This window comes from Rattus rattus, chromosome 8 (assembly GCF_011064425.1).
Source record: "Rattus rattus isolate New Zealand chromosome 8, Rrattus_CSIRO_v1, whole genome shotgun sequence".
In the NCBI taxonomy this organism is placed as follows: domain Eukaryota; kingdom Metazoa; phylum Chordata; class Mammalia; order Rodentia; family Muridae; genus Rattus; species Rattus rattus.
In genome coordinates this window covers 74040612-74067142 of record NC_046161.1, presented here as the reverse complement: position 1 = coordinate 74067142, position 26531 = coordinate 74040612, and the positions used below count along the sequence as shown (strand labels likewise).

At 37.1% G+C, this 26531-nt stretch overlaps 1 protein-coding gene across 1 annotated transcript; it reads left to right on the top strand.

Annotated features, from left to right (window-relative positions):
• The first annotated feature begins 2744 nt into the window (after positions 1 to 2744).
• Tmem30a (transmembrane protein 30A) lies at positions 2745 to 26484 on the top strand. Its single transcript, XM_032909276.1, has 7 exons — positions 2745 to 3277; positions 15599 to 15706; positions 18584 to 18691; positions 19378 to 19465; positions 20343 to 20492; positions 21265 to 21474; positions 23975 to 26484. Exons 1-7 carry the CDS (start codon positions 3041 to 3043, stop codon positions 24166 to 24168), a joined length of 1095 nt encoding a protein of 364 aa, XP_032765167.1. The 5' UTR covers positions 2745 to 3040; the 3' UTR covers positions 24169 to 26484.
• Positions 26485 to 26531: the final 47 nt, after the last annotated feature.

Here is a 26531-nt window from a genome sequence, read left to right as displayed (position 1 = left end):
TGTTTTGTTTTTTTCCTTCCAGGCAGGGTTCCTCTGTGTAGCCCTGGCTGTCTTAAAAGGCACGAGCCACTACCACTTGGCTAAAAAAAGATTAATTTTTAAAAGTAATTTTCAAACCCAGTTTTGAAGACTCTGGTATAATAAATACAGGAGACTAAATGTATCACACGAAGTCTACATCACCTTCCTAAAAACCCTCAGGGAAGCCTTAAATATTATTCCACCCAAGTCTCTATTTATGCTTAACTGAATGGTAGTGGAACCAAAGGATACTGAAAAGTCCTATTGAGGACTTTCTCTCAGCGTGCATTTAATTCCAGCACTCAGGAGGCAGAGGCAGTGAAATCTCGAGTTTGATGCCAGCCTGGTCTACAGAGCGAGTTCCAAGACAGCCAGGGCTACACAGAGAAACTATGTCTTGGGTAGGGGGGTATTCTAAGAACTGTGGCTCTCATCTTCAACTTTCCTAGGCAAAATTAATCGGTAGCCTCAAAACGAACCCTTGGGTATGCTTAAAAGATAAAGAAGGAAAAGCAGTTTGAAGTACTGAAGGAGATTGACATACAAACCTGTGTGAACTGTGGCCACACAGTCCAACAACAGTTTTAGTTTTCTTCTCTTCATTCTTCATCAAAGTTATTCTTCCACATTTTTTTCCCCTTTCTGGCATAGTGGTATAATGTAACTGAACTAAAAAATGAAGACTATATAAAACTTACATTTCAAATGCTAAACCAACTTTTCAGATTATTGATCTGACAGCGTTCAAAAATGTCACATAAATTCTTCCTTAAAAAAAAAAAAGATACGTTTTGAGACAAGGTTTCATTGTGTAGCTCTAGCTGTCCTGGAATTTCACTTACATAGACCAGACTGGCCTGGAATTCACAGAAATCTTCCTACCTCTGCCTCCCAAGTGCTGGGAGGAAAGATGTGTGTGACCACCATCTGGTCCCCAGTGAAGTTTTTAATAAAACAGGCAGTTAGTCTTTGCTATGAGCAAACTAAAGAAAGAAGAAGTAACACCAGGAACCATCAGATCACTACTCGGGTAACAACAATAGCACAAAGCTTTAAAGCAAAGGAAGGTTTCTGGCAGCATCCCCGGGAGGTTCTGAAACTTGTGGCTACAATCCTCAGAAGCTCAAATCTTTTATACACAATGTAGCTTTTGCACATCCTCCATACACTTTAAACGGATCCCTGATTATAGTATCTATACTACTCAGTACAGTGTAAAAGACGATGATGGGAAATTGTCTCCCTGTTTACTAGCAAAGAAGCAATCTTTTTTTTTTTCTGAATATTTTCAATTCTAAGTTGAAGGTCCAGTTGTAGCACTGTTTAAACCAAGTTCTACAGTAGAAACAAAGGAACTAACATCCAACTGTGATGATCTAAACAGGAGTCGGGGGGAAAAGAAAAAAAAAGACTCCATGATTATCTCTAACACTGTGATGAACATTTTACTAATCAATAGAACTCATTAAAATAAAAGGATATGCCTCTCTAACTATGACAGATGGTTTTTCATTTGAGCCACTGTGAAGGTAAACTTAGGCTGCTAAAGCAAGATAAAGACCTAAAGATTCTAGTGACCTTAAGAGTTTGAGAGATCAACTAGGCTGTGGTGGTGCAGGCCTTTGATTCCAACACTCAGGAGGCAAGATGATTTATATCAGTTTGAGGACAGCTTGGTCTATGGAGAGAAACCCTGTCAGAAAACCCCCGGGTGGGTGGGTGGGTGGGGATCCAAGATCAAAGAACATACCTATCCAAGCAAGTCAAAACTGTAGGCAAATATTTTTAAAAGTGGGTATTTGCTGTCAGATAGTCTGGATTTCAAACACAATTTTGAAATATAGATGCTATATAATTATTTTTGTAAATTTATAAATTTACATGTTTATAAAAGAAAATTTGTAAAATATAGAAAAGTAAAAAGAAAAAAAATCCAGTCTGCAGTCAATCGATGGAGGTTAGTTAGCACTTCATGCTTTATAGTTTGCATCCTCTGTAGTGCCTCAGTGTCTTTGAGTTACTAATTATTGTTTGTTTTATTGAGACATGTCTCTCTGGATTTCCCTCTGGCTTCTTTTTTCTCTAGTAGCTCAGGCTGGCCTTATATTCTCAATTATTCTGCCTCTACCTTTTGAGTGCTGGGATTACACATAGTCTCAATAAGTATTTCCTTGGCAGGTTAAAATATGTTCTGGTTTTTGATTACCAAGTTTTTTTTTTTTTTTAAATCACTACCATGTTTTACAATAATCTTCCCAAATCAATGTGAAGGAAACAGAAAAATAAGTGAAAATCTATCATAAGCGAGAGATTAGGGCTAAACTAGGTTACATTATTGATTTTTTTTTTAAGATCAAATGGGTCACGTCACCTCACTTAAATTCATGAGTGGCGAATTAAAACTTAGAAAGGAGCTGCATCCTTTTATACGTATGGACTCTGGAACGCTACAATTCCTTTCAGAAAAGGGGTAGGCTTAATAAGAAAAGTCAACCCAGCGCCGAAACTACAAGTAGCCCAGGTCACCGAGTCCGGTCAGACTGCTCCAGAAGTCTCCATGATAACCACAACAGGAAGTAAGCACAAACAGTAGCGTCTTCCCGGGGAGCTAAGACGCTATTGTCCCAGTGCGCAGACGCGGTGACGTCGCCCAGGGCCGCGCATGCGCTCACGTAGCTGCGCGCCCGGCCTAAACCCCTCACTTTGTCGTCACAGGGCAGATGATCAGGGTGCGTCCGCCTTTTCCCTCCCCCTTCCATCCTCCTCCCCCTCCCCTCCCCTCGTCCCTCAATCTTCTCCCTATTTCCTCTCTCTCCATCCCTGGGGCGTCTCCTGAAGACTCCCGCTTCCGGTCAGCGGCCGTCCGCAAAAGCGTGTCCCGCCTCTTCCGCCTCCCCGGTGGCGGCGCGGGTGGCGGAGGTAGTAGCGGCAGCGGCGACTGCGTGTCTCCTGTCAGGGTCGGCAGGCAGGTCCTCTGGGCGGCCCAGCTGGACGTGGCCGAGCCGAAGCCCGGGGGCCAATGGCGATGAACTATAGCGCGAAGGATGAGGTGGACGGCGGGCCCACGGGTCCTCCGGGGGGCGCCGCCAAGACCCGGAGGCCGGATAACACGGCCTTCAAACAGCAACGGTTGCCTGCCTGGCAGCCCATCCTCACCGCCGGCACGGTGCTGCCCACCTTCTTCATCATCGGCCTCATCTTCATTCCCATCGGCATCGGCATCTTCGTCACCTCCAACAACATCCGTGAGATCGAGGTGAGGGAGGGGCGTGGCGGTGATCCCCGGCTCACGGAAGGTGACAGGCGGGCCCCGCCCTCTGGTGCCTTCTCGGTTTCTTCTTATGCGGCTTTTCTGAGTTTGCAGTTTTGTGGGCTAGCTTCCTTTTGCTCTCGATTGACCTGGCTGGAGACGGAATGAATAAAGCTAGAATGTCGGGTGGACGAGACTTATTTTGGGGGCAGTTTGCATGGGTTTCCGAGAGGTAGAGTGTATGGTTTTTTTAGGAGAGGAGAAAAAGTTAGATTTAGGTGTTTAACCCTGAGGCAACAACAGGGGCAGACTGTTGTTATTTGGGTGGGGATCATTCCGGGACACCGAGATTAACAAATTGGTTGCATGAAGGAACCCGGAGTCTTAAAGATATTGATTCTTCTGTGAAGAAATTAAGTCATACAGGGCACACACAAGTAACTTTCATTTTGAACTAATTAGATATATTTAGTTGTTGGCCACGATGTGGTTAAAAGCAGGAAACTTGAGTTCTGGTTTGCTTTTAGTCTGTATTCATTTCTAATTGTGTCTCACAGTGGCCCCAGATCTCCCCGCTTGATTTTTAAAATGTGTGAGTCAGTGATTCCACACGAAATAAGTTGGAATCTATAAACGATTTCACTGGCATTGGGTTTTGTTTTGTTTTTTTTTGTGTTTTTGTTTGTTTTTGTAATATTTTACTTAGACATGATAGAAACCCTCTGCTCGGGGAAACATTTTGATTTGTGCTGGTGCAGCAGTCTCTGCATATTTATCCGTCCACATCAGTAAAGATTGGTTGACAGCAGAATGTGAGTGTGTGTGGCGTACAGGGTTAGATGCCCGCAAGCTCTCCTTCATATTTTAGGGGAGTTGTGATCTGTTTGAATTGGCAAGAGTGATGTGGAGTAAACCCACTTTCTTCTCTTGTTGTAGACATATATTTTTGTCTACATAATTTTAAAATAAATAGTACATGTGATTTAATTGGACGTCCCCAGTCATTTTAGCTAGGGAGTTTTGGTGCCTTTCCAGCTTGCTTAAAGTAAGGTGGCTACATTTTTTTTTTTTTAAAGTGCACAGTGCTTCAGTGTTAATGAAAGTAAGAATAATATCTATAGAGTGTATTTTTTAAGTCTTTCATTAAGGATTATTTTCAGTGTGTTGACTAGAGCAAGTTCACAGCATATGTTTTTGGTATATATTTTATCTTCCTGTTTTTAGCCTTGTGATGGTACTCAAATGTAGCCCAAAATCCTCCAAAATGTAAACGAAGTTCTGGGCCAGCCAGGTTGGACATGAGAAAAGTTTTGATTTTAGAATATTTTGGATTACAGACTTTCAGATTAGGTATGTCCAACTGGATAAAACTGCACACATGTTATAGACTTTTTTTTTTAAGTTCTCAGATGTAAAACACCTGTCCCCTATCATACCCAAACCCTGAATTTTGCAGCTTTTTTTTTTTTTTTCTGGAGCTGAGGATGGAACCCAGGGCCTTGTGCTTGCTAGGGAAGCGCTCTACCACTGAGCTAAATCCCCAACCCCTCTGCAGCTTTTAATTAGCTCAGATTTGGGGTATTTGACTTACTTTCTCTGAAGGTTAGTTGCCTCATCTCTAAAATAAATAGAATAATGGATTTCTTCTAAGATTTCACAAGTAGAAGCAAAATAGATATGACCCATCAACAGATGAGAGCTAAAGATTAGCTTGAGTTAGGACTGGACTGTTTGAGAGTGCTATTGTCCTGGTTCCAAAGTATAAGCTCTTACACTGCGTTAAGATCCTTACTAAAACGGTAGTAAATATAATGGAATTCGTCCTAAGCATTAGAAATTTGAATCACCTTATTTAAACTTAAATATTAACATGAAAGCAACAATGATTTAGATTGTATATGAATATTTACTAAATTGCTTAAAAAACTAGTATTGTTTACTCCAGTATGAAAATAATTTTCTGGGGCTGGAGAGATGGCTCAGCAGTTAAGAGCACTGACTGCTCTTTCAAAGGTCCTGAGTTCAATTCCCAGCAACCACATGGTGGCTCACAGCCATCTGTAATGGGATTTGATGCCCTCTTCTGGTGTGTCTGAAGACAGCTACAGAATATCATATACATAAAATAAATCTTTTTTAAAAAAGAAAATAATTTTCTTTAAAACTTTTGGGTTCTGAAGTAATGTTCTGTACACTTACTTATTAGTGAAATGAAAATTTCTTGTGCTTAGTGTGGCCTTGGTTTTAAGAGTACACTGTAGTTTGCTCGGAGGGACATTGGAGTTAAGAGTTGGTGTAGAGGCGAAAGTTCCAACTCTCACTCTAGTTGGTGATGGGCCCTGAATGTTTGTGTGCTGCTCTTCATACACTAAAAGAATTAGAGTAGGTGATCCTTAAGATGCCGTCCATTCTGAAATTCTGACTTCCATCTTAATTCTGACTTAAAACAATGCTATATTAAAAATGCCATAGTTGAAATCAGAAGATATGAAAATCAGGAGTTACTGGAAATTATTAATATCAACACATGCAGATAGAATGATAAAAATTTGAGCAAAATTATTTCTAATTAGGTCTGGAGTTATTAGAAAAACTTAGAGGACTTTTCCAAAGGGGCATGCGAGTTTGTATGTTTATTCTCATTTCTCTGTGTGTGCTAGAGATTGAACTCAGGGCCACAAGGAAGTGTTGTACCACGAAGCTCGCTCCCTAGCTCCCTAGCTCCCTAGCTCCCTAGCTCCCTTGCTCCCCTGCCTTTTGTTAGTTGTGAGCTTACACTAAAAGCCTCTGAGGGTTATTAAAATGAAATAGGAGGAGCTGGAGAGCTGGCTCAGCCGCTAAGAACACTGGTTTCTTTCGCAAGAGTACCCAGGTTTGATTTCTGTTACCCACATGGTGGCTTACAGCTGTCTTTAACTACAATTCTAGGTCATCATGTCCTCTTACAGCAAGCGTCAGATACCCATTTGGTTCACCTACACACATGGGAAACAGAGGTGGGCGGATCTCTGAACCTGGTCTACATAGTGAGTTCTAGGATAGACAGGGCTAAAAAAGATGATATTGTATCACATAAATAAATAAGTAAATATAAAAATAAAGTAAAAGAAAATAAAGGTAAATGATTTCTGCTCTTTTTTTTTTAAACATGGTTTAAGTTTCCTTTTGAAAACTCAGTAGTCCAAATGCAGTATAGTTCAGGTTACTAGGGCAGAAGAAACTTATAAATCAAAATGTTTGGCTTGAAGTCTTTGCTTAGAACTTGGAAAATTTAAAGTAAAACTAATGAATCTTTCACATTTCCCAGAAAAGCCACTTTTATATTTTAATGCTCGTAGTTAGTGTCCTCTTACCTTCCCTTGTTAAGTTAATGCTCTTACTTAGTTGGTTTTTAGATTTTCTAAGTAAAATGAGTTTTTTTTTTTTTTTAGAAAAGTACCACTGATAATTTTATTAACCACTAAATATTTTAATTATGAATATATTTATTGAATACTTGCTTAATGTCTGAATAAGACTGAATATTTCCTTTAATTTGACAATTAAGTGTCAAGCATGTTCTCACCACAAGGCAGTGAATGACTCCTCTAAGGCTCTTGGTTAGGCCAAGATACACAACTAACTTGAAAGTGCCATCTTTGTAACTTATGTAAAAGCATTACTAGTGTGAAGTGATATCATTGTAAGTTAATGCTTAGAGAGCTGGGTCAGGTGTCCTATTCCTATAGCCCCAGATACTTTGGGGAAGCTTGAGGTAGCAAGATTGTTTGAATGGAGTTATTCAGTGCTAGCTTGGATGGCATAAATCTAGTGTCCAAAAACAATAAAAGAAAAATTAATGGTTAGAGTCAAATTTGGGTGTGCTAAAACATTTAATACAGTAATACCTAGAACCTAAATATTTAAGTTAATATTGCTAAAAATGTTGAAGTGTTAGTGGACTAATACTCACTTTGCTCAACTCCCAGCTTTCCTTTTTTTAGAAAAATCCTATTTAATATTCTATGCTCAGTTATTTTGCCCAGATTATTTCGTGTTTCTGATAAAAATTTACTATTTTTCTAATTTGAATCCTTAGATTGTAAAGTTCTTGAAGGAGATTAAATCTTTTATCTGCATTTAGTAATTTTTGTTTTTACTTAAACTTAAGTAAGCATAGAATCTAGAAAGGATAAGTTTTTGTTTTTTGTTTTTTTTTTAAGATTTTTTTAATGCTCAAATGTACTATGGTAGTTAAACAGGGAACCTTTGGCAAGAGCTTTGCATGATAGGGCTTTTGTTTTTCTTCTTCTGGGGGGATGGGGAGTGGGCAGGAACTGAGACTGGTTTTCCAGATGAGCATTTGTAATTTGGTTAAAGAAAACACTAACTTGAATACCAGTTATATAAGGTATTTCCCTCAAAGAATTCAGTTCTTCTCATAAGTGGAGCTATGTTGCTACCAAGAAATTGTATATAACTGTTGTGATTATATCGTGAATTTCATCCGTCAAGAAAGGTGCAAACCTTCTTTTGTTTTGGTTTTTGGTTTTTGGTTTTTGGTTTTTGGGTTTTTTTTTGTTTTTGGAGCTGAGGACCGAACCCAGGGCCTTGCGCTTGCTCTAGCACTGATCTAAATCCCCAACCCCCGCAAACCTTCTTTTCTTAAAAGGATTAAAAGTTCTCCTTGGGGCTGGAGATATGGCTCAATGGTTAAGAGCATCAACTGTTCTTTTTGAGGTCCTGAGTTCAAATCCCAGCAACCACATGGTGGCTCACAACCATCTGTAATGAGATCTGATGCCCTCTTCTGGTGTGTCTGAAGACAGCTACAGAGTATTCATATATAATAAATAAATCTAAAAAAAAAGTTCTCCTTGGCATCTGCAGCCTAAAATATTTATTTCCTAGTCTTTTATAGAGACAAAACTACCCCTTTCCCCCGATTCAGAGTTTTAAAGAAATGTACTGGCAAATTTAGCATGTGCTACCAAAATAGTTGTATTGAATTACTCATTCTAATGACTTCAGAAAATTCTTAAAGTGCTTTAATGTAATCTGACTAGTACTTACAGTGACCTATCTTATTAGTCAGCATCTTGTCATGTGGCCTATTTAGGTATTATATTGATTTCCTTTCAGATAAATCTACATTCAAAAACTGGAAGTTCCTAACTCTCCTTGTACCCAGTACAGAAACGCATGTCCTTCATAGTCCCCTTATCACCACATTACATTCAGTCTTTTTCTGAGGAGTAGGCTGTGGTTTTAGAGTTACTAAGAAGAAACGTTCCCTTGACTTAGGGGAACGTTCGTAGTTGTCTGTGAACAAAGATGGAAACTTTTCAACTAATCTCATTATCCACATCTGTCCGTATTGCCTCTGGTGTTTTGTCATTAGGATTTAAATAGTTAGAAGAGTTTATGCTTACTCTGTTCTGAACTATGCCTTATATACTTTTGCCATTAAAAACATGTTAATTTTCAAAATAGGGGATTTGGGTCCTTATTTCTACTTGACGGCCTCTCTTCCCTTGATGTTTAGAATTGTTATTCCTTAGTAAACTTTGTCTTGAAAACTATTGAGTGTTACTTCCATGTGGCATGTTTTATTAGGTCAAACTTCCCTTGAGTTTCAGCTGACAAAGGATGTCGTGGTTATTTGATAGAGAAAACTTGTACATTGAATTCTGTTTATCAAGGATTTTTATCAGTATTGGGCATTTTCCATATACAAAGTACCTCTTGGGACATAGGGAATTATTTAAAAAGTTCAGTGACAGGAGTTCTTTTTCCTCCTGTGTTTGAAGAGGGCATCCTTTCATGGAAGGCAGGAGGGTAACTAAAGTAGTTGAGGATGCATCCGTCACTCAGTGACAGTACTTCTCTAGCCGTGTAAGACTCTGGGTTCAGTCCCCAGCTCTGGAAGACAAACACACACGCCGACCACCACGGTGGTGTATTATGACCTGTCACTTAAGAGGTAGGTGCCAAAAGGATCCAGGAGTTCAAGGCCAACCTTAGCTACATAGAGATTAGTGCCCCCCTCCCAGAGAGAAAAACAAAACTAGGTAGGGAGAAGTAAAGAAAAGAAATATTAGAGGAAAATTAAACATTGCTATGTGAATGGCACATGCAGAATGTGCCTGAGTAGTTCCAAGATAAACTTTGGCTAGATGTGGTAGAGCATGTTTCCTAGTTCTGTTTCCTGTTGTAATAAAACACCTTGACAAAAGGAAATTAGTGGACAGGGGGGGTTATTTTAGCTCACTTCCAGGTTTCAGTCTATATTGCAGGGGAGTCAAGGTGGCAGGAACTTGCAAAGAGTCATATTCACAGTCAAGAACAGAGAGAAATTAATACACCTTTGATTGTATTCGCCTGCTTTTTCCTTTTAATATAATCTAGGACCTAAACACAATGATTGATGCCTTACCTTTAGTCTAGATCTTTCTGTATCAGTGAACCTATTCAAGACAGTTCTCCACAGACATACCTACAGGGCAACAGAGTCTAGACAACCACTCATTGCGATTCCTTTCCCAAGTGGTTCTAGACTACAAGACAATGATTAAAACTAACTGTAACAACTCTCCTACTTGTCAACCCGATGTATAAAACATCACTTTTAAGCCGTGATTGTCCACTAAGTTTGATGTTTACCTCGTATTTTAAAATGCAGTTCTTCTGTAAATCCTCACAGCTTTAAAAATTGTAGCTTTAAAAGTTTAAAGCTTACCTGTGAGGTCCTATAACAATACATGGGCATGGGAAATCTCAGGCAAGTAATGTTGATTGCTACTTTGTTCTCTTAAAAGCAGGTTAAACAAACAGACTGAGTACACAGTAGGCTAGCTGTCACAAGTGACCTTAAGGTATTAACTCTTGCTGTGAGGTCCCACAAAAGTTTCAGACTCTTATAAGAATGATTTTTATTTTAATGTTTTGCCACAAAATGGCATGTATTGGGGAGCCCTAAGCAATGGTGTGGATATGCAAGAGAAGACTACTCCATGCAGAAGTAGAAAGAAAAAAGGAGGCATGTGTTTAATAGAAAGAGGACAAGAAAGAAGCCATTGTGGTACTGTGAGAAGGGGCAAATACAGTTCAAAGCAGTACAGTTAGGGTGTACGTTACATGGGCCAGTGTTAGGACTGCAGGTAGTGTGATGGGAAGCCATTAAACAGTTTTGCATAGCTAAGTCATTCCTTAGACCTAAAAGGTTCATAAACCTGATGCTGGGAAAGAAATTAATGAACTGAAATTAATGATTAAGTGAGAGAAGAGCAAAAATCTAATTCCTCTCTATTATATTATCTTACAGTTTATAGAAAACTACTAGACAGAGTAGAGCATGTGTCTTTATCTCCCCTCTCCTTAGGGCTTACTTGTAGGATTTGGAGAGGGAGAGAAGGAGGGTTCTAGAGTACCAGTGCTCCTTCCTTCAGTAAAGAGATTTGTTAGTCTTACAGCAAATCGTACAAGGATTGGGTAGAGTGAAGTGTCTGCTGTTAAAGGTTCTGTAGAAGGGGGAGGTCCTGGACTGCAATGATGTAGCCCTTATTTATATTCAGCCTGTGCTACCTGACCTGGTCACAGAGACTCTGGGTAAGGGAGTTAGTGTATGACTATAGTCTAGCTGCCTTGAGCTCCACACTGGGATTTGTGTGAGGGTAGAGGACTCTTTCTGTGACCTTCCAACTTTGCAGCAGCTGTGAGGAAAAGACACTAGGGGCAGAGGGGTTCAGTCTGTGAGGCTCTGGTGGCAGCACCTGGAAGGTTTGGCTTTTAACAGGGATCATTATTTTGAAGTGACATGATGACACTTAACTGTTAAAGAGTGTCTTAGGCTTGGCATAACATGGAGATTATTGCCTGGGGCAAAGGAGTAGAAGGATATTTGTGATTGGGAGAAACCATTTCTCACTCTAGATGAATGGGGAGCATCCCCTCCCCCCTTTCTGCAGCAATTCTACATTTAGATGCTTATGTACATACCTTATAATATAAGTAATTTCTGACATTGTCTACCCAAAATAGCATCAGATCCAGCTGATTAAAGACTAACTTTATTGTTGTTTATTCTGTTTGGTGCTTAGAGTTTTTGGTGCTAGGGATTGAACCAAGAGCTGTCCTAATTTAAAATAAGAAAAATAACAATAAACTTTTCAGGGCCACTCTACTTTTAAAAGTATTTGTTTTGTTTTATTTTTATATGTATGGGTGTTCTGCTTGCATGCATGCCTAGTGCCCACAAAGGTCAGAAGAGGGCCTTGGATCCTGTGACGTCAGAGTTACCAGTGGTTGTGAGCCGTTACTGTAGGTGCTTGAAACTAAAGCTGAGCCTTCTGCAAGAGCTCTCTCTGCTGAGCTGTCTGTCTGTTTCAGCTCCTGTTCTTTAAGATGACTTGAATTGAGTTCATATATGGCTGACCGAACACATGTGATAGCAGCAGTCAGTAAAATGGGGCGTGCTGTTATGGTAGCTCACCTTCTTAGCTTTATCTCTTTGCTTTCCATCGTGAAAATTCTCCACAATGTAGAGGGTTAGTTCTCATTGTGTTTATCTCTTTTCCAATGCTGCCTCTTTTTCCATATCTTTTTCTGGATTTGCTCAGATTCTTATTTCTTCTAAAAAGTTCAGGTCCTTTGCTAATGATTGATTGTCTCTCTGATATCCAGTTTGACAGCTTTCTTTCTTTGTATTAATGAAGTCTGCCCTCTGGTTGAGTAGACTGAGTTCCCGGGTAAAGATGGTTTAGCAGAAGGAGCATTGGGCTTGAGTCAGAGATCTTGGATTCTAGACTTGTACTTGGGAAGGTTTCTGAGTATGTTCTTATGTATGGAGGTAGCATAGTAGGATTTCTTTAAGGATCAGATAGGATAATGTGTATAAAGGAAAGCCGTTAACTGTTGATGGTATACTATAGCATTACTTATATGGTCCTAGTACTTTGTAGTGTGCCTCGCTTCTATTCAAATTAAGTCAACTATAATAACTTTTGGTTTAGGTTTTTATTTATTTTATGTATGTGGGTACACCATCACTGTCCTCAGACACACCAGAAGAGGGCATCAGATCCCATTGCTGTGGTTGTGAGCCACCATGTGCTTGCTGGGAATGGAATTAAGGACCTCTGGAAGAGCAGTAAGTGCTCTTAACCACTGAGCCATCTCTCTAGCCCCTTATAATAACTTTTAAAAACACTGTTTTCAGAGTTATCTGAAGTTAAAAGATGTAACTTTTGATGCATTTTAAAAGTTAAATCAGCAGTTCGTGATGAATGTATTTTAGCTATCCGCTTTAAGTATTATTTGATATTTAGTAATTATCTAAATAAAATGTTGAGTTTTATACTGAAGCATATAATTTGACTTCCAGTTCCATCAAATTGTTCTTGTTTAGTTAAGTGAAGTCTATCTCTTTGCACAGATGATGATAAAAATAAAAGAGGGTGATTTGAGTCATTCTATTTCTTAGATAAGTCTTAAGAGGAAGAAATGTGAAATTAAAAATGCAGTTTCCTTTGTGGTTTATTTTGACATAAATTTGGTATGTAAGTGGAATGATATGTATAAACAGGCTTTTACAGAGTTGTAGCACACAGGTCTAATGATATTCATGTGTACTTTCCTGTCTTCATTTAATTTTTGTTACATGCGTTGCTTATTGGTGATATTTGCAGTGAAAATAATAAATTAAAGCAAAGTTCTACTAGTTAACAGATACAGTTGTACAGAACATTATGTAATGATTTGATAATACCAAGCATTCTTAAGTTATTGCAGGTTTTTAAAAATTATCTCACTGTTACAATTTAGATGGTGGTTCTATGGTTTTCTAGGTACAGATTTTAATTTAAAATTTTCTGTTATAAAGATAACTATTTTCGGGTTGGGGATTTAGCTCAGTGGTAGAGCACTTGCCCAAACACAAGGCCCTGTTCAGTCCCCAGCTCGGAAAAAAAAAAAAAAAAAAAAAAAAGAAGAAAAAAGATAACTATTTTCTATTTTTAACATGTAGGACTATTTACCATAAAACTCTTATTTATCAAGAGATTTGAAGATAAGCCATAGACTGGCAGAAAAGAATTTAAAGTAATATCTGATAATTGTTATATAAAAGAACACTTAAAATATAAAATCGAAACAGCCTGATAAAAGTGAGCACAGGACCTGATTAGAAACCTCCTCAAAGAAGATGCTTAAGCACCTGGTGGAGGGAGCTGCTGGGATAAAATACTATAGACCAGTGACATAAGTAACAGCATTGGCTAGGTATGGCATAGGCCTTTAGGCTAGCACTCTGGAAGGAGAGGCAAGAGGATCTTTGTGGGTTCAAGATCAGTTTGGTCTTGTCTTTTAGTAGGTGAATAGATAAACTATATATAGTACATCAAACTCTGAACTGATATAGGAAACTTAAGTGTAGGTTACCAAGTGAAATAAGCCAGTATGAAAAGGCTACCTGTAGTATGACTCCAGCTTTGGAAGTGCAAAACTATCAGGACAGTGGAAAGGTCAGTGCTTACTGTGATTTAATACAGAAGATGAATAGGCAAAAGAAAGATAAAGGATTTTTTTAGGCCAGTTAAAGTATTTTAGGTTATATATCATTCTGCATTGTTTAAACCTATAATTTTTCAACCAAGAGTGAACCTGAAATTAAACTTTAGGTGATGATAATGTCAATATTCAGGTATTATTGTAATAGACCACTTTGGGGGGAAGTGTTGATTGTGGAGTACTTACCTGACCAGAAAAAACTCAAGGAAGAAAAGATTTATTTATGTTGGTTTACAACTTCAGACATTCACTCATAGCTTGCTTTTTTCTGTGTCTGAAAGGAAACAGCATCATGGTAACAGAAAAACGTAGCAAAAGGTGAGCAGGAAATAGTGAGAGGAGATGGGCAGCGATAATATGCTACCAAGGACTTTGTCCCTCAGAAACATGCTTCTATCTAGGTCCTCTTCCGAATTTCCAGAACATCACAAAATAGCATCACCAGCTAGGAGCAAGATCTCAACACCTGGGCACTTTTAAAGGGACACTTACTATCCAAACTGTAATAACAGGATAGCCCGTGCATCCACAGATAGCTCTACTAAAAGTACTCTCTAAAAAGAAAGTGCTTCATTTTTTTCTTATTTATAATGCAAAAACAAATCTGTGCTGCTAGAGCAGGCTGACTTTAGCTGGTATTGTATAATTCAGTTCTGACCGAATTAGTATCAGAGGCCACAGGTTCAAAGCGTACACCCTAGTAATTGGCTTTACTTTAGATACAAAGTAGTTCCCTAACCTAAAATACTTCATACTTCAAAATCCCTTATTTTCCCTGCCTCTCACAAGATAGACCTCCCTCATTTCGTATGTCATACACTGTGAGAAGAGGAAAGTTCTTGAAAGAAACACAAAGGGTGGGTGGGGTCTGATCACAAAGCTTTCCATGCCTTCTCTCTGTGTACTCACAGTGCAGCATGTCTATGCCTTACCAACCGGATGGCTCCCTTGTACAACACTAGAATGAAGTGCAGGATTGCATAATTAGGCATGTTTGATTGAATGTTGGCTACGTAGTAGTTTAACTATAAATTTCCAGCCCTCTCTTCACAGATGTTTTGCCTAGGCCAAAGCCCCTAACCAAAGGATTGGTCTTCCTGGGACTAATGGCTATTTTGAATAATCTTGTTTTGATGTTAACTCTGGTTTGAATCAAGGGGCACATCTGAGCAACAAAGATACCCCAGTCACCTGGGATATTCCTATCCTGAAATACCCAGGACCCAAGGTCAAAGAGATGACAGACTTAGCATCAGGTTTTTGGGTGGGGAGAAGCTTTTTGTGATATCTGATGGTTCTGGGGATCATTAAATCCAGGGCCTTCTGCATGCAAGGCAAACACTCTACCATGAGTTACTTTCTGAACCCCCAGGTTTCCTTCCCTCCTCCTTTCCTTTTTTTCCCCCTTTTTTCTGAAATTGGAAATGCTCTGTGGAAAGCAGAGGTGAAATATTTAAAATTGTCATATTTAAGAAGAAAAGTTGTGTTGATCTCTAGGAACCTGGTGTTTTAGTAGTTTAGACCTTGCAAACATTTATATCTTTATACATTATGTGGTGTTGAATCTTGTAGTGACAGTTTTATCCATAAGACTTTCTTCAGGTGAAAAAGGAGGATTATGAACAACAATGAACCAAGAGGGGCTTCTTTACTTCTTAATGCCTCAGACTGTTAAAGTACAAAGCAGGGGTTTTGTTCACATTGCTTTGTTGGACTTATTTCCCTTTTTAATAGCAGGTTGTGTAAGTAAGGAACTGCTTGCTTAATCTTTTTCTCTTGCAGATTGATTACACTGGAACAGAACCTTCCAGCCCCTGCAATAAATGTTTGTCTCCGAATGTGACATCTTGTGTTTGTATCATTAACTTCACACTGGAACAGTCGTTTGAGGTCTGTGTTTCAAAGTAATCTGTTAGAAACTGCATGTTTAAAAAATAATAGTAGTGGGTTTTTTTTTTTTTTTTTGATAATTTATATTGACAAATCAGCTTGGTTTATTGGGATCCATAGACATTTGAAAATTGTTCTATATATTTGGTTGTTGCATCATTAAATTAATTAAATCTGGTAATTAAATATATTTATTTGAATTTTTGCCTTTTAGTATTTTTTAGACAAAATTTAAGGCATTTCATTAACAATGATCCATTTTTTTAAAAGCAAGAATCAATTTTTTTGTCAAGTTTATAATTTTCTCGTGCTTGTATTTTAAAATTGTTTCTTGGTACTTGATTTCTTTTTAGATGTATGTATAAATCCTTAGCCGTTAAGATTTATTCTTAATTTTTAAAATAACTTTTATTTATAGAAGTCTTAAGACAACATTGATCATCCCATTAGTTATTAAATTATTTTGTGAGATGTGAAACAATACCCCAAAATCAAACACTTATTAAAACTGTATTGATATTTTATAGTTTGGTATTTGGACCTCACCCTGTGTGCACGTGTGTGTATGTGTACAGGTGTGGGTATGTGCATTCGTGCCTCTGTGACATTAATACTGGTCTCTACTTTTAGTAAATGAGCATATGGGAAAGAACATAAAATTCCAGAATTGGCCTGGATAGTGACCAATTTGTTCTGCCCTGTACTTGAAAATTGAATTGAAAAACATTCTTCAGGAGCCAGGTGGTGGCAGTGCATGCCTTTAGTCCCAGGAGGCAGAGGCAGGCAGATCCCTGTGAGTTCAAGGCCAGCTTGGTCTACATATTGAGTTCTAGGACAGCCAGGGCTACACAGAGAACCCTGTCTCAAAAACAGTACAAAACAAAAAGCCCCAAAACAATATTCTTCAGGAAGCAAAGCTGTCACAGTACATACCAAGGTTTGAGTGTCATTTAGATTTTCTGTATGTAGTAATAACTAGTAGTTTCTGGTGGTTGGAAGCCATCTAGTGGTTACAGATGCTCTAACACTAAGTTACGTGCCTTTGGGACTAAGATATGAAAACCGATTTGGGAGAAGACTGAAAAGTGCAGTGGTGGGCATACTCTAAAGATGCAGTAAGTTTTGGTTCTGTGCAGAATTGAAGAATTGAGAGGATTAGAACAAGTTAGAAGTTCCATTATTCCCTATTCAAAATATTTATTTTAACTTGGGAGACAGAGATAAGTAGATCTGAGTTTGAAACCAACCTGGATTATAAAGTTCCAGGACAGCCTGGGCTGTTACAGAGAAACAAACAAAATCCTGTCTTCAAACAGAGTCCCGTACTTTAGAACTCCTGTTTAAAGTGTGTTTGTCTCTGTAGGTTTGTTTCTTCACAGATTTTGAATTGGACTAAAACCATTTCAGGGAACTTAAAAGTTAATTTTATATCAGAATTGATTGACAGGATCTCTTTTTCAGTTTACAAATTAAATTTACTATTATTGTTCTTAATTGAGATGCTATTTTTTCCTAAACATTTTTATCATGTTTTTGTCACATAATTTGATACAATTCTCCCAAAGATTTTCACCTTAATACTTTTATATGGAATGGAAAAGTGTATCGTTTGCTCTTTAACAGTCATTATTTTCATTCATTTACTTTTGATGCATGATGTCACGTAGTCTAGGTTGACCTTAGGCTTGCTGTGTAGCTCAGGCTGGCTCGGAATTAATGATTCTCCATCTGCCTTGTAAATTCTGGGATTACACAAGCTTCTGCTACCAAAACCCTTCCGTATTCAGTCTTTATGTCTGAAAGTAGCAAATCAAATAAATCACATCTGTGTTTAGAGAATTCTTTTAATTGAAGGTAGAAATATAAAAATAGGTGCTTTAATCATAAAACAGAAGATAACCTTTTTTAAAACCTATAATAGTTGTAGTCAGTTGGTTTCTTAGCACCTTGTAGTTAATTCAGCTTAAGTTTATGTATATTACTCTTTCCCAAGATATTTTGAAGTTACCTCCATTAAAGTGTCATTCTTGATTATTATAAAATATTATAATAGTATATTTTTGCAACTAATTTAATAATTTACTAATTGCTAATAGTCTATAGTATCCTGGGGAACTATGTGGAGGGCAGAAGGGGAACAGTGCAAGGCGGGAGGAAGTGTCATGAGCAAAGTAAAATATATGTGTAGAAATGTCATTATGAAATATTTGCTGCACTAACATAAACTTTAAAAAGTAGGAAAAGTAGTATATATATCATCTTGTGAAATTGTATATTCTCATTCAACTTATAATTTACTTGTACAATAAATCAAAAGTTTAATCATTCTTCTGAAAGGTGGATGCTAATTGGATGAAAACCAATTTGAATTAGTAAAACTTTATATTAAAAGTAGCTGAGAGCACACTAATATTTTTCAATATTATTTTGATGAGAACACTATTGTGTGCATGTAGTACAAGGTGCGTGCCTTCCTTTGTCACCTTATTCATGGGACCAGTCTCTCCTGGACTCGGACCTTGTCATTTAAGCCAGACTGGCCAGCCAGCACGCCCCTGGGATCTGCCTGTCCTCTCCCTGGCCACCCTCCACCTCTGGGTTTAAAGATGAATGTCGCTGGGATCTACACTGAGGTCCTCATGCTCACACAGCAGTTTGCTTACCCAGTGAGCCATCCTAAGAATTGAAGAACTAGAATGTAGTTGCTCTACTGTGATTTAATTTATATTTAATTGTACAATTTTAGTTGCTACTTCACCTCAGTACCTATTTATCACAAATTGTAAACCAATAAAGTATGAATTGCTTAATTTTACATACATATAAAATAAATACTAACTTTTATGTTAAAAAATTTCCCCTTTCTGTTTTCTCTAGGGCAATGTGTTTATGTATTATGGACTGTCTAATTTCTATCAAAACCATCGTCGTTATGTGAAATCCCGAGATGATAGCCAGTTAAACGGAGACCCTAGTGCTTTGCTTGTAAGTATAAAGAGGAAATACAGATATGTGGCATCTGGGAAGTAAGGACCTGGAGTAAATATTCATCGAGAGATGCTAAAGGACTTAATAATCTTAGAGGAAATTAGAGAATTATATGTCGTTTCTAGTTTTAATAGAAAATTTTAAGTGCTTTTTCTTGAATGTCCTGTACAATGTAAAGATTGGTGTAGACTGCTATAGATTATTTATTTTTTTAGACATGAAGATTTAACTCCAAAATGTGTTCATTTTATAAGTGAGAACATTTACCAAGGGATTTTTCCAAGAAGCTAGAATGTATAGTATCTTTATTCCCAGGTTACGACGTCCTTTATTGTGTATCACAGCTGCATTGATAACTGGTCATCTAATTTTTGTCAATCAGAAATCTTTGAGGTTGTGGTTTCTGTGTTGATAAGAAAATCAAAATGTTAAGTTGATAAGTCATTTATAGCTATGTACAGGTAAGCAAGTATTCTATTTAAAAAGTACTGTAATATAAAAGAGTTTATTTTGAGTATTTAAATGTGATGTTAGTTTACAGCTTACTTTCCTTACAGACTCATATACTTTTATGAGTGGGAAAAACACAAGGCTAGAATTTTTAATTAGTAATTAGGGCTAGCTCCTCACTTTTCCAGAGATCTAGATGATAATTTCTCTTTCTTTTTCCTTCTGAAAACTAGAATCCAAGTAAGGAATGTGAACCCTATCGAAGAAATGAGGACAAACCGATTGCTCCATGTGGGGCCATTGCCAACAGCATGTTTAACGGTACGCTGGGCAGGGATGTCCATGCACACAGATGGTTAGGGAACCATGGAATAGACTAGGACTGTGAATGGAACTACGAAATTCACCTTCAGGACACCTACTCAGATCATGAATAGGATCTTAATGCCCTGTGGCTTTGAGCATTCTTTTATGAGAATGGATTTCTGTCTCTGAGAAGAAAATAGAATCTTTCAATTTCTTACAAGAGAGTAAAAGCCATGGAGCCACCTTCACTGAATTACACCATTAAAGGGGATTGCAGTTGGTCACTTAGATATGCATTGTCTGATAGAGACATAGTTTGAAGCATAGATACAATTTCAAATTTTCTAGTGCTTATTTATATTAAAAGCCCTTAAAGGCGACAAGTAAAATTAACTTGAATAATTTATTTAATCCAGTGCACCAAAACCAGTGTCATTTAAACATATTAGATTACTGAACTATTTTGTGCGTTTTTCACCAAGTCCCTGGTTTCTGTGAATTACTTATTCAAAAGGACTTGTTTATTGTACCCTGAGTACCAAGTACAGAAAACTGGATCGGCAGGAGCTGTTAGGAATGCAGCAGTGACCAAAGAAGGATAAGAAGGATGTCTTTCCAGTTGTGTTTGGATCAGCATTAATTTAGCCTTCTCACATGTCAGTTCAGGAAGGTGACCTGGATGTGTTGTAAATGAAGACAAGTGCATCTATTCATCTATAATTCTAAAATTACAAAGGTTAATTCATGTCTGAATAAAGGGTGCCTGTTAACCCTATGTCTTCTCTGTCAGCTACTTTTGGAACAAATCCCAGATTCTCATTTCTCATAGAGCAAATCAGATGCTATGGATTTTTGGTGAATGTTAGTAACATCTTCCATTTCTTGTGCTTAGATACGTTAGAGTTGTTTCTGGTTGCCAATGAATCTGATCCCAAGCCTGTGCCAATTTCTTTGAAGAAAAAAGGTATTGCTTGGTGGACAGATAAAAATGTGAAATTCAGAAATCCACCTGGAAAAGACAGCCTTCAAGAAAAGTTTAAAGGTAAAACATGACCAATATCTCCTTGTTTAAAAGCTAGTAGGTTTAATAAGGTAACCTAAGTTTTGTCAATGCACTAAAATTATAACGAAAATGGTTTCCTTTAATTGTTATTTGAATTTCTCCTGTGTTTTTAGCTGTAATCCTTACAAACTACTGCAGATTGTGTTTTAACAAACCCTATTTATAATCCACATAGAGTTTTGTTCTCTATTGCCTTAGCTTTATAATACACTTATTTCTCTTTAAAATTTATTTTCACATTTATTTACTTGTTTATTTTGTATGTATGTGTGTACGTGTGTGTGTGTGTGTGTGTGTGTGTGTGTGCGTGTTATACACATGTGTCATAGTGAATGAGTGGAAGAGAACAACTTGTGGGAATCTGTTCTTTCCCTTTACCATTTGGGTCCTGGGGATTGAACTCAGGTCCTCAGGCTTGGTGGCAAGGGCCATTACCTGCTGAGCCATCTTATTGGCTCATATATTATTTAATGCTTTATTTTTACATGAAGTAATCTGCCTTTTCTGCAGTATCTTTTTTATATTCTCTTGAGATATTAGCTGTCTTTTTTACTTTTTGCTATAGATAAAATTGGTTTCTCTTTAAATTTTAAGATAACCTTAGGATACCGATATATTTATACCTTTGAATAAGAAAATATTCAGATTGTGTTTTGTGCCTTTTCTTTTTAGTACTGTAAATTTTCATCGAAACTGTTCATAAAATTGAATATTTTGATTTTCCATCTCTCTCCCTCCCAAACTTATCAAGATACAACAAAGCCAGTAAACTGGCATAAACCAGTATATGAGCTAGACCCTGATGATGAAAGTAATAATGGATTCATAAATGAAGACTTTATTGTTTGGATGCGTACTGCAGCTTTACCTACTTTTCGTAAGTTATATCGTCTTATAGAGCGGAGAGATGATTTACACCCAACACTACCAGCTGGACAGTACTATTTGAACATCACATACAGTATCCTTTAATTTTTTGGTTACGTGTACACATAGAGTTTGAAAAGAGTTTCATGAAATATGTGACATGTTACTTTGCACTCTAGATGCATTTACCTATCTGTGGTGCTGGTAATTGAATGTGGGCTCTCACACTTTCATTTCTGCGTAGATATCAAGCCTTATTTGTTTTATTCATTTCAAAGACCTTTTATTATTATTATTATTGTTATTATTATATATTTATGTACGATGTGTGCACACGTGCCAAGATACATGTATAGTGGTAAGAGGACACTATAGAGAACTTGATTTTCTCCTATTACCTTTTTATAGGGTTTCAGGAATTGAACTCAGGAATTGAACTCAGGTTCAGCACAGCAAAGCCTTTTCCCACTGGGAAATCTCTCTGGCTCAGAAGCAGCCTTTTACAAGAAGGAAATACTGGGCAGTTCTTTTTATCCCTTAACAAAGTTAAGTGTTTTAAAGTATTTTGCCCATCATATATATATATATATATACAGACAGAGTAAACAAAGATTTCCAAATAGTAGCATTTTTAAATGTGTGTTGGATCTTTGTACTTTTTCTTATCTAAATAAACCGTAAGTACATTCTTTTTTTGTTTGTTTGTTTGTTTGTTTGAGACCAAGTCTCATTATGTAGCCCTGGATGGCCTGGAATTCTCTATATATCTATGAGAATAGTCTGGCCTCAAACTCCGATTGGCTTTCCTCTGTCTGAAATGTACTTGGATTAAAGGTGTCATAACCACACCCAGCCTAGGTGGTTTTTGTTTTTATTTGTTTTGTTTTGTTTTCTTTTTTGTTTTGGTTGTGTTTTTTCTAGTTTGGGTTGCATAGTAAATAGTTAATAGGCCTATTTTCAAAATAAAGGTTATCTTTGGATCTTGGACTATCGTTTATACAACTGAAAATGGCCTAATAGTGCCTGACTGAAAGCAACAGTACGCACTTAGAGCAATTTGGATACACAGACTCACTTTATGAGCTGCTGGGAAGATCCACTCCTTTTAGAGGACAGCCAGAATATAGGGGAGCACTCATAGTGTCTAAAAAGATCCAGTACAGTGTACTGGTGCATGCCCGTGTGTAGCCTACTACAGAATGTGGGAGAGGAAAGTGTGTAGCACTGAGAGTTCTGTAGATGGCAGGGAGTCTGCAGTAGAGTCCTAGGGACCGAGAGCACTTTCAGAAAGGATGTAGGATATCTAAAAGACTGACAGGACCTGGGGCTTGCAAAGCATCAGGAGCTAGATGTAAAGGTGCAAGATAAAGAGGGAATTAAGAGCAGAGTTGAATGGAGTTAAAACAGAAACCTGAATGTTTAGAGGAAAAAGAGAAAGGAGGAGCACAGTTGATTTGATACTGTGTCTGGTCCTTGGTGAGTTAGATTAAATAGCACTGATTCTTGCCTCAGGTTAAGATTCATTTCAGTAATTAGAGCAGAGCCTGCCACACCTCCAGACTATTGCCCTTTTCAGTTCAGAGCTTAGTTATAGTTTTGTCTTCTCTACTCTTTTTAGCATCCTAGAGTGGACCATGTAAATAGTTTAACACTGCTTTCTCCTCTCTTGTATATCCTTACTAATCAGTTTTGAATTCTGTATTAAGCTATCAATTCTTAGAGCACAAGTATTGTTACTGCTCCAAATGAACCAGCTAAAACTTGGGCATCATGCTTTGTGACCCTCTACCTCGATCCTCTCTGTTTTATAGCTATGTCTTTAAACATGCTCTATGAACTTAAAACTTTTGATTCTTTTCTGCTTTCTTCTTGCCTGTTAACATCGTGTGTGGCCATCATTGCTGTTCATCTGATGTATTTTTCCATATTACATTACCTTGAAGTCTTTAGTCCTTCTTTGGTAATAAGACTAACACTATCCAAGATTCTTTATAGAAATGAATGTTACTGTTTTGTTAAGACATTTTACTTTTTACTAGCAATGTTATTTCTTTCAGTAGACCAGGTCTGGGAATATATATGGAGGTAGAATACCTTGTCCTGGGTTCAGTGTCTAATACTATATAGAGAAAAATTCTAAATTAATTTTTAAAGATAGTTTTATTTGCTGTGCATATTGGCACAATCCAGCACGTGGGAGGCAGAAGCAGGCCTGTCTTTTGTGACTTAAAGGCCAGCCTTGTCTACAGAGTTGGTTCCAGGACATGCAGAGCTACATAGCAAGACCTTGTTTTGAAAACAATAACAAAATATAGTTCGCTCTGTCATTGTTGCCTGCCTGACTGCCTCCATCCATCCATCCATCCATCCATCCATCCATCCATCCATCCATCCATCCATCCATCCATCTCCATCTATCTATCTATCTATCTATCTATCTATCTATCTATCTACCCTTCATAATATATAAGCAAGGAACTCATGTATCAGAATTATATAAATGAATTATAAGTAATTAGATTAAATGTTAGCTTTAAAATGTGTTTTAAACATCAAGTAACCACAGACAGAAAGTCTTCCTATACCCTCGTCAGATTACCCTGTACATTTTTTTGATGGACGAAAACGGATGATCTTGAGCACTATTTCATGGATGGGAGGAAAGAATCCATTTTTGGGAATTGCTTACATCACTATTGGATCCATCTCCTTCCTTCTGGGAGTTGTACTGCTAGTAATTAATCATAAATATAGAAACAGTAGTAATACTGCTGACATCACCATTTAATTTTCTATTCTGAAACCAAATCTACTGCATGTGCATCAAGGCCAGTCCTGTTCAACCTAGCTTTTGAATGCCGATGTCTGGTTAGTATGTCATTTTGAAGTTGGCACATAACAAAAAACAGCCTTTGTTCTTTGCTTCTTACATATGGATGACTTATGAAAATATATGATGGGTATAAAAATTAGCCATATTGATTATATCAATATATAACTGCTAAAATGACATTCTAATGTCTGCTTTTTATTGGGACAGGCCATGTGATGCATAGAGCCTCTTTGATGTGAAATGCGTCTACTGCTTAAACTGTTTATGCTGTGTTGATAACATTATATTGACATGATGCTGTATATGTGTGCCTACTGTGTGATGAAAGGGATTATGAGATGTATGAGTGTAATGACTTGCTAACCTTTGAAAATTTGGTTACAGTTCAGATTGAAGAAAGACTAAATATAAATAAAACACTTCATCATTTTCATGTGTCGTGTGTAAAAGGCTTAAAGTCTCCCCGTGTTGAGGTGGTTCATATGTTCAGTTTCTCTGTTATAATCCTCTGATAATGACTTTCAGACTTTAGGTTGTCCAGCATAGAAATTAATATCTAAAGAGGTCAGGTGGGTCGTGGATAGAATTTTAAATTCCTTCTCATTTGGCTAAAATATTGCATTCTGGAGTCCTGAGCTACTAGAAATGTTTATATGTGACCCAATTCCCTGGAAGCTTCCACTTCATAAGGGAAGAAGGGACATAGATGAGATGGGACAGCTGCTTGGCAAATCCTTTCCTATGCCTCAACTGTAAACCAGACATAAATGTTCAAAGGAGACTATTTTCATTATTGTGGTTTGTAGTGTTAAGATGATTGCTTCTGCCTTGGAAATACCTCAAGCTGTTCTTACTTAGCAGGTAAGTGATTTGACTTAGTATTAATATTATATTCCAGAAAATTTTGAAATCCTAATTTCTTCCATATTTCATTAAATTTTTACATACAGGTCAAACAAATGTGGATATGTATACACATTCTCTTTAATGAAGGTAATATTTTGGTTAATTTTCCTGAGATATACCTTAAAAGATGTTCTATACATTTCCTACTTAAATTCTTGGGGATTTGGAGTATGTATATGAAAGAAAAAGATTATAATATATTGATTGAAGTTACTTTATTTTCTAACTAGAATTATTTTAATAGTCCTTTATTGAATAAGTGCTGTAATTTGTTTGCTATGAGACTTATTCCTGAAGTGGATGTAAATTATTTTTCCACATGCATGAAAATGTATGTATTAATCAGAGTTGTCTCCATTGCATTGAAATTACTTGTTTTTGAACTAAAGTAACTCATATTTATGTAGTAGAATGCTTGTGTTTTCAGACTTTGTAATGATTTCCTTTGGTTGTATTTTAAATCAAACAGTCTGGGTAAATATATCAGTTTGATTAATATGTGCTTAAAAGGAGAAAAAAATTCAATGGTTCATGGTAGAAATGTGCCACACTTAAATAAGCTTTGTATGACATGAAATTCTGTTAAAAGCTTGTAATTCATGGTGACTTTTAACTTATAAAAATACTACTTGCACGGGTTACTTGATTTATGGATATATGAAACCTCAGGACAAAAGTTCTTTCTCTAAAACTATTCTTTTGTCAATCATTCAGAATGCTGTTATTCTGAAAAGTGTCCCTGTTGCATATGATAGTTTATTTGGGGGATTCTTTATAAGGCGTGGGATGCTGTTGCCAGCCTTTCCTGAGTAAGTGCTGGTGAAAGAGGACTACTAATTTGCCTGCATCTGTCTCTAACTGGGGACCAAGGGGTCTGCTGAAGGAAACTGAAGAGCTCTAACATTTCCACAGCTTGGAGAAGAGATAGAATCTTTAAAAGTACAGTTGAAGCTTGATCAGTTTTACAAGTGCACTGATGGTTCCTGTCTTCCATGGTTCCTGTCATTTGAAACCAACTCCTGTTGTGTATATGAAGAATCTGGGACATTCATATTTTAAAAAAAGTTGATGTCATTAAGGGACTAAGTAGGCTTAGAAAAATGCATTAATTTGCAAGTATTTTGGCACAAGAAACTTTCCAACTGAAAAAATTATTTAGTAAGCAAAAGCTGATGTTTCTTTGAAATCATAAGGCAGTTTAAAATAAACTGAAGAAAATATAACTGTGTTCTAATAGAGAATAATCCAATTAAGAGTCAAGTGAATGTTATTTATTCGATAGTAACAAAATTTATTTGTAAACTTAATTATATTAAAAGTTATTCTGTTAGGATGTTTTGTATTAATAAACGTGAACAAAATTAATTGTGCTGTTTATGTGTCTTACTGAAATAACAATGCCCATCTTTCCT

Excerpts from the sequence above, each read along its gene's own strand:
- Tmem30a (XM_032909276.1), top strand. The coding sequence starts at position 3,041 with ATGGCGATGAACTATAGCGCGAAGGATGAGGTGGACGGCGGGCCCACG. Across the intron at positions 18,692-19,377 it reads GAGACCCTAGTGCTTTGCTT|AATCCAAGTAAGGAATGTGA; the intron begins GTAAGTATAAAG and ends TCTGAAAACTAG. Across the intron at positions 19,466-20,342 it reads TGCCAACAGCATGTTTAACG|ATACGTTAGAGTTGTTTCTG; the intron begins GTACGCTGGGCA and ends TCTTGTGCTTAG.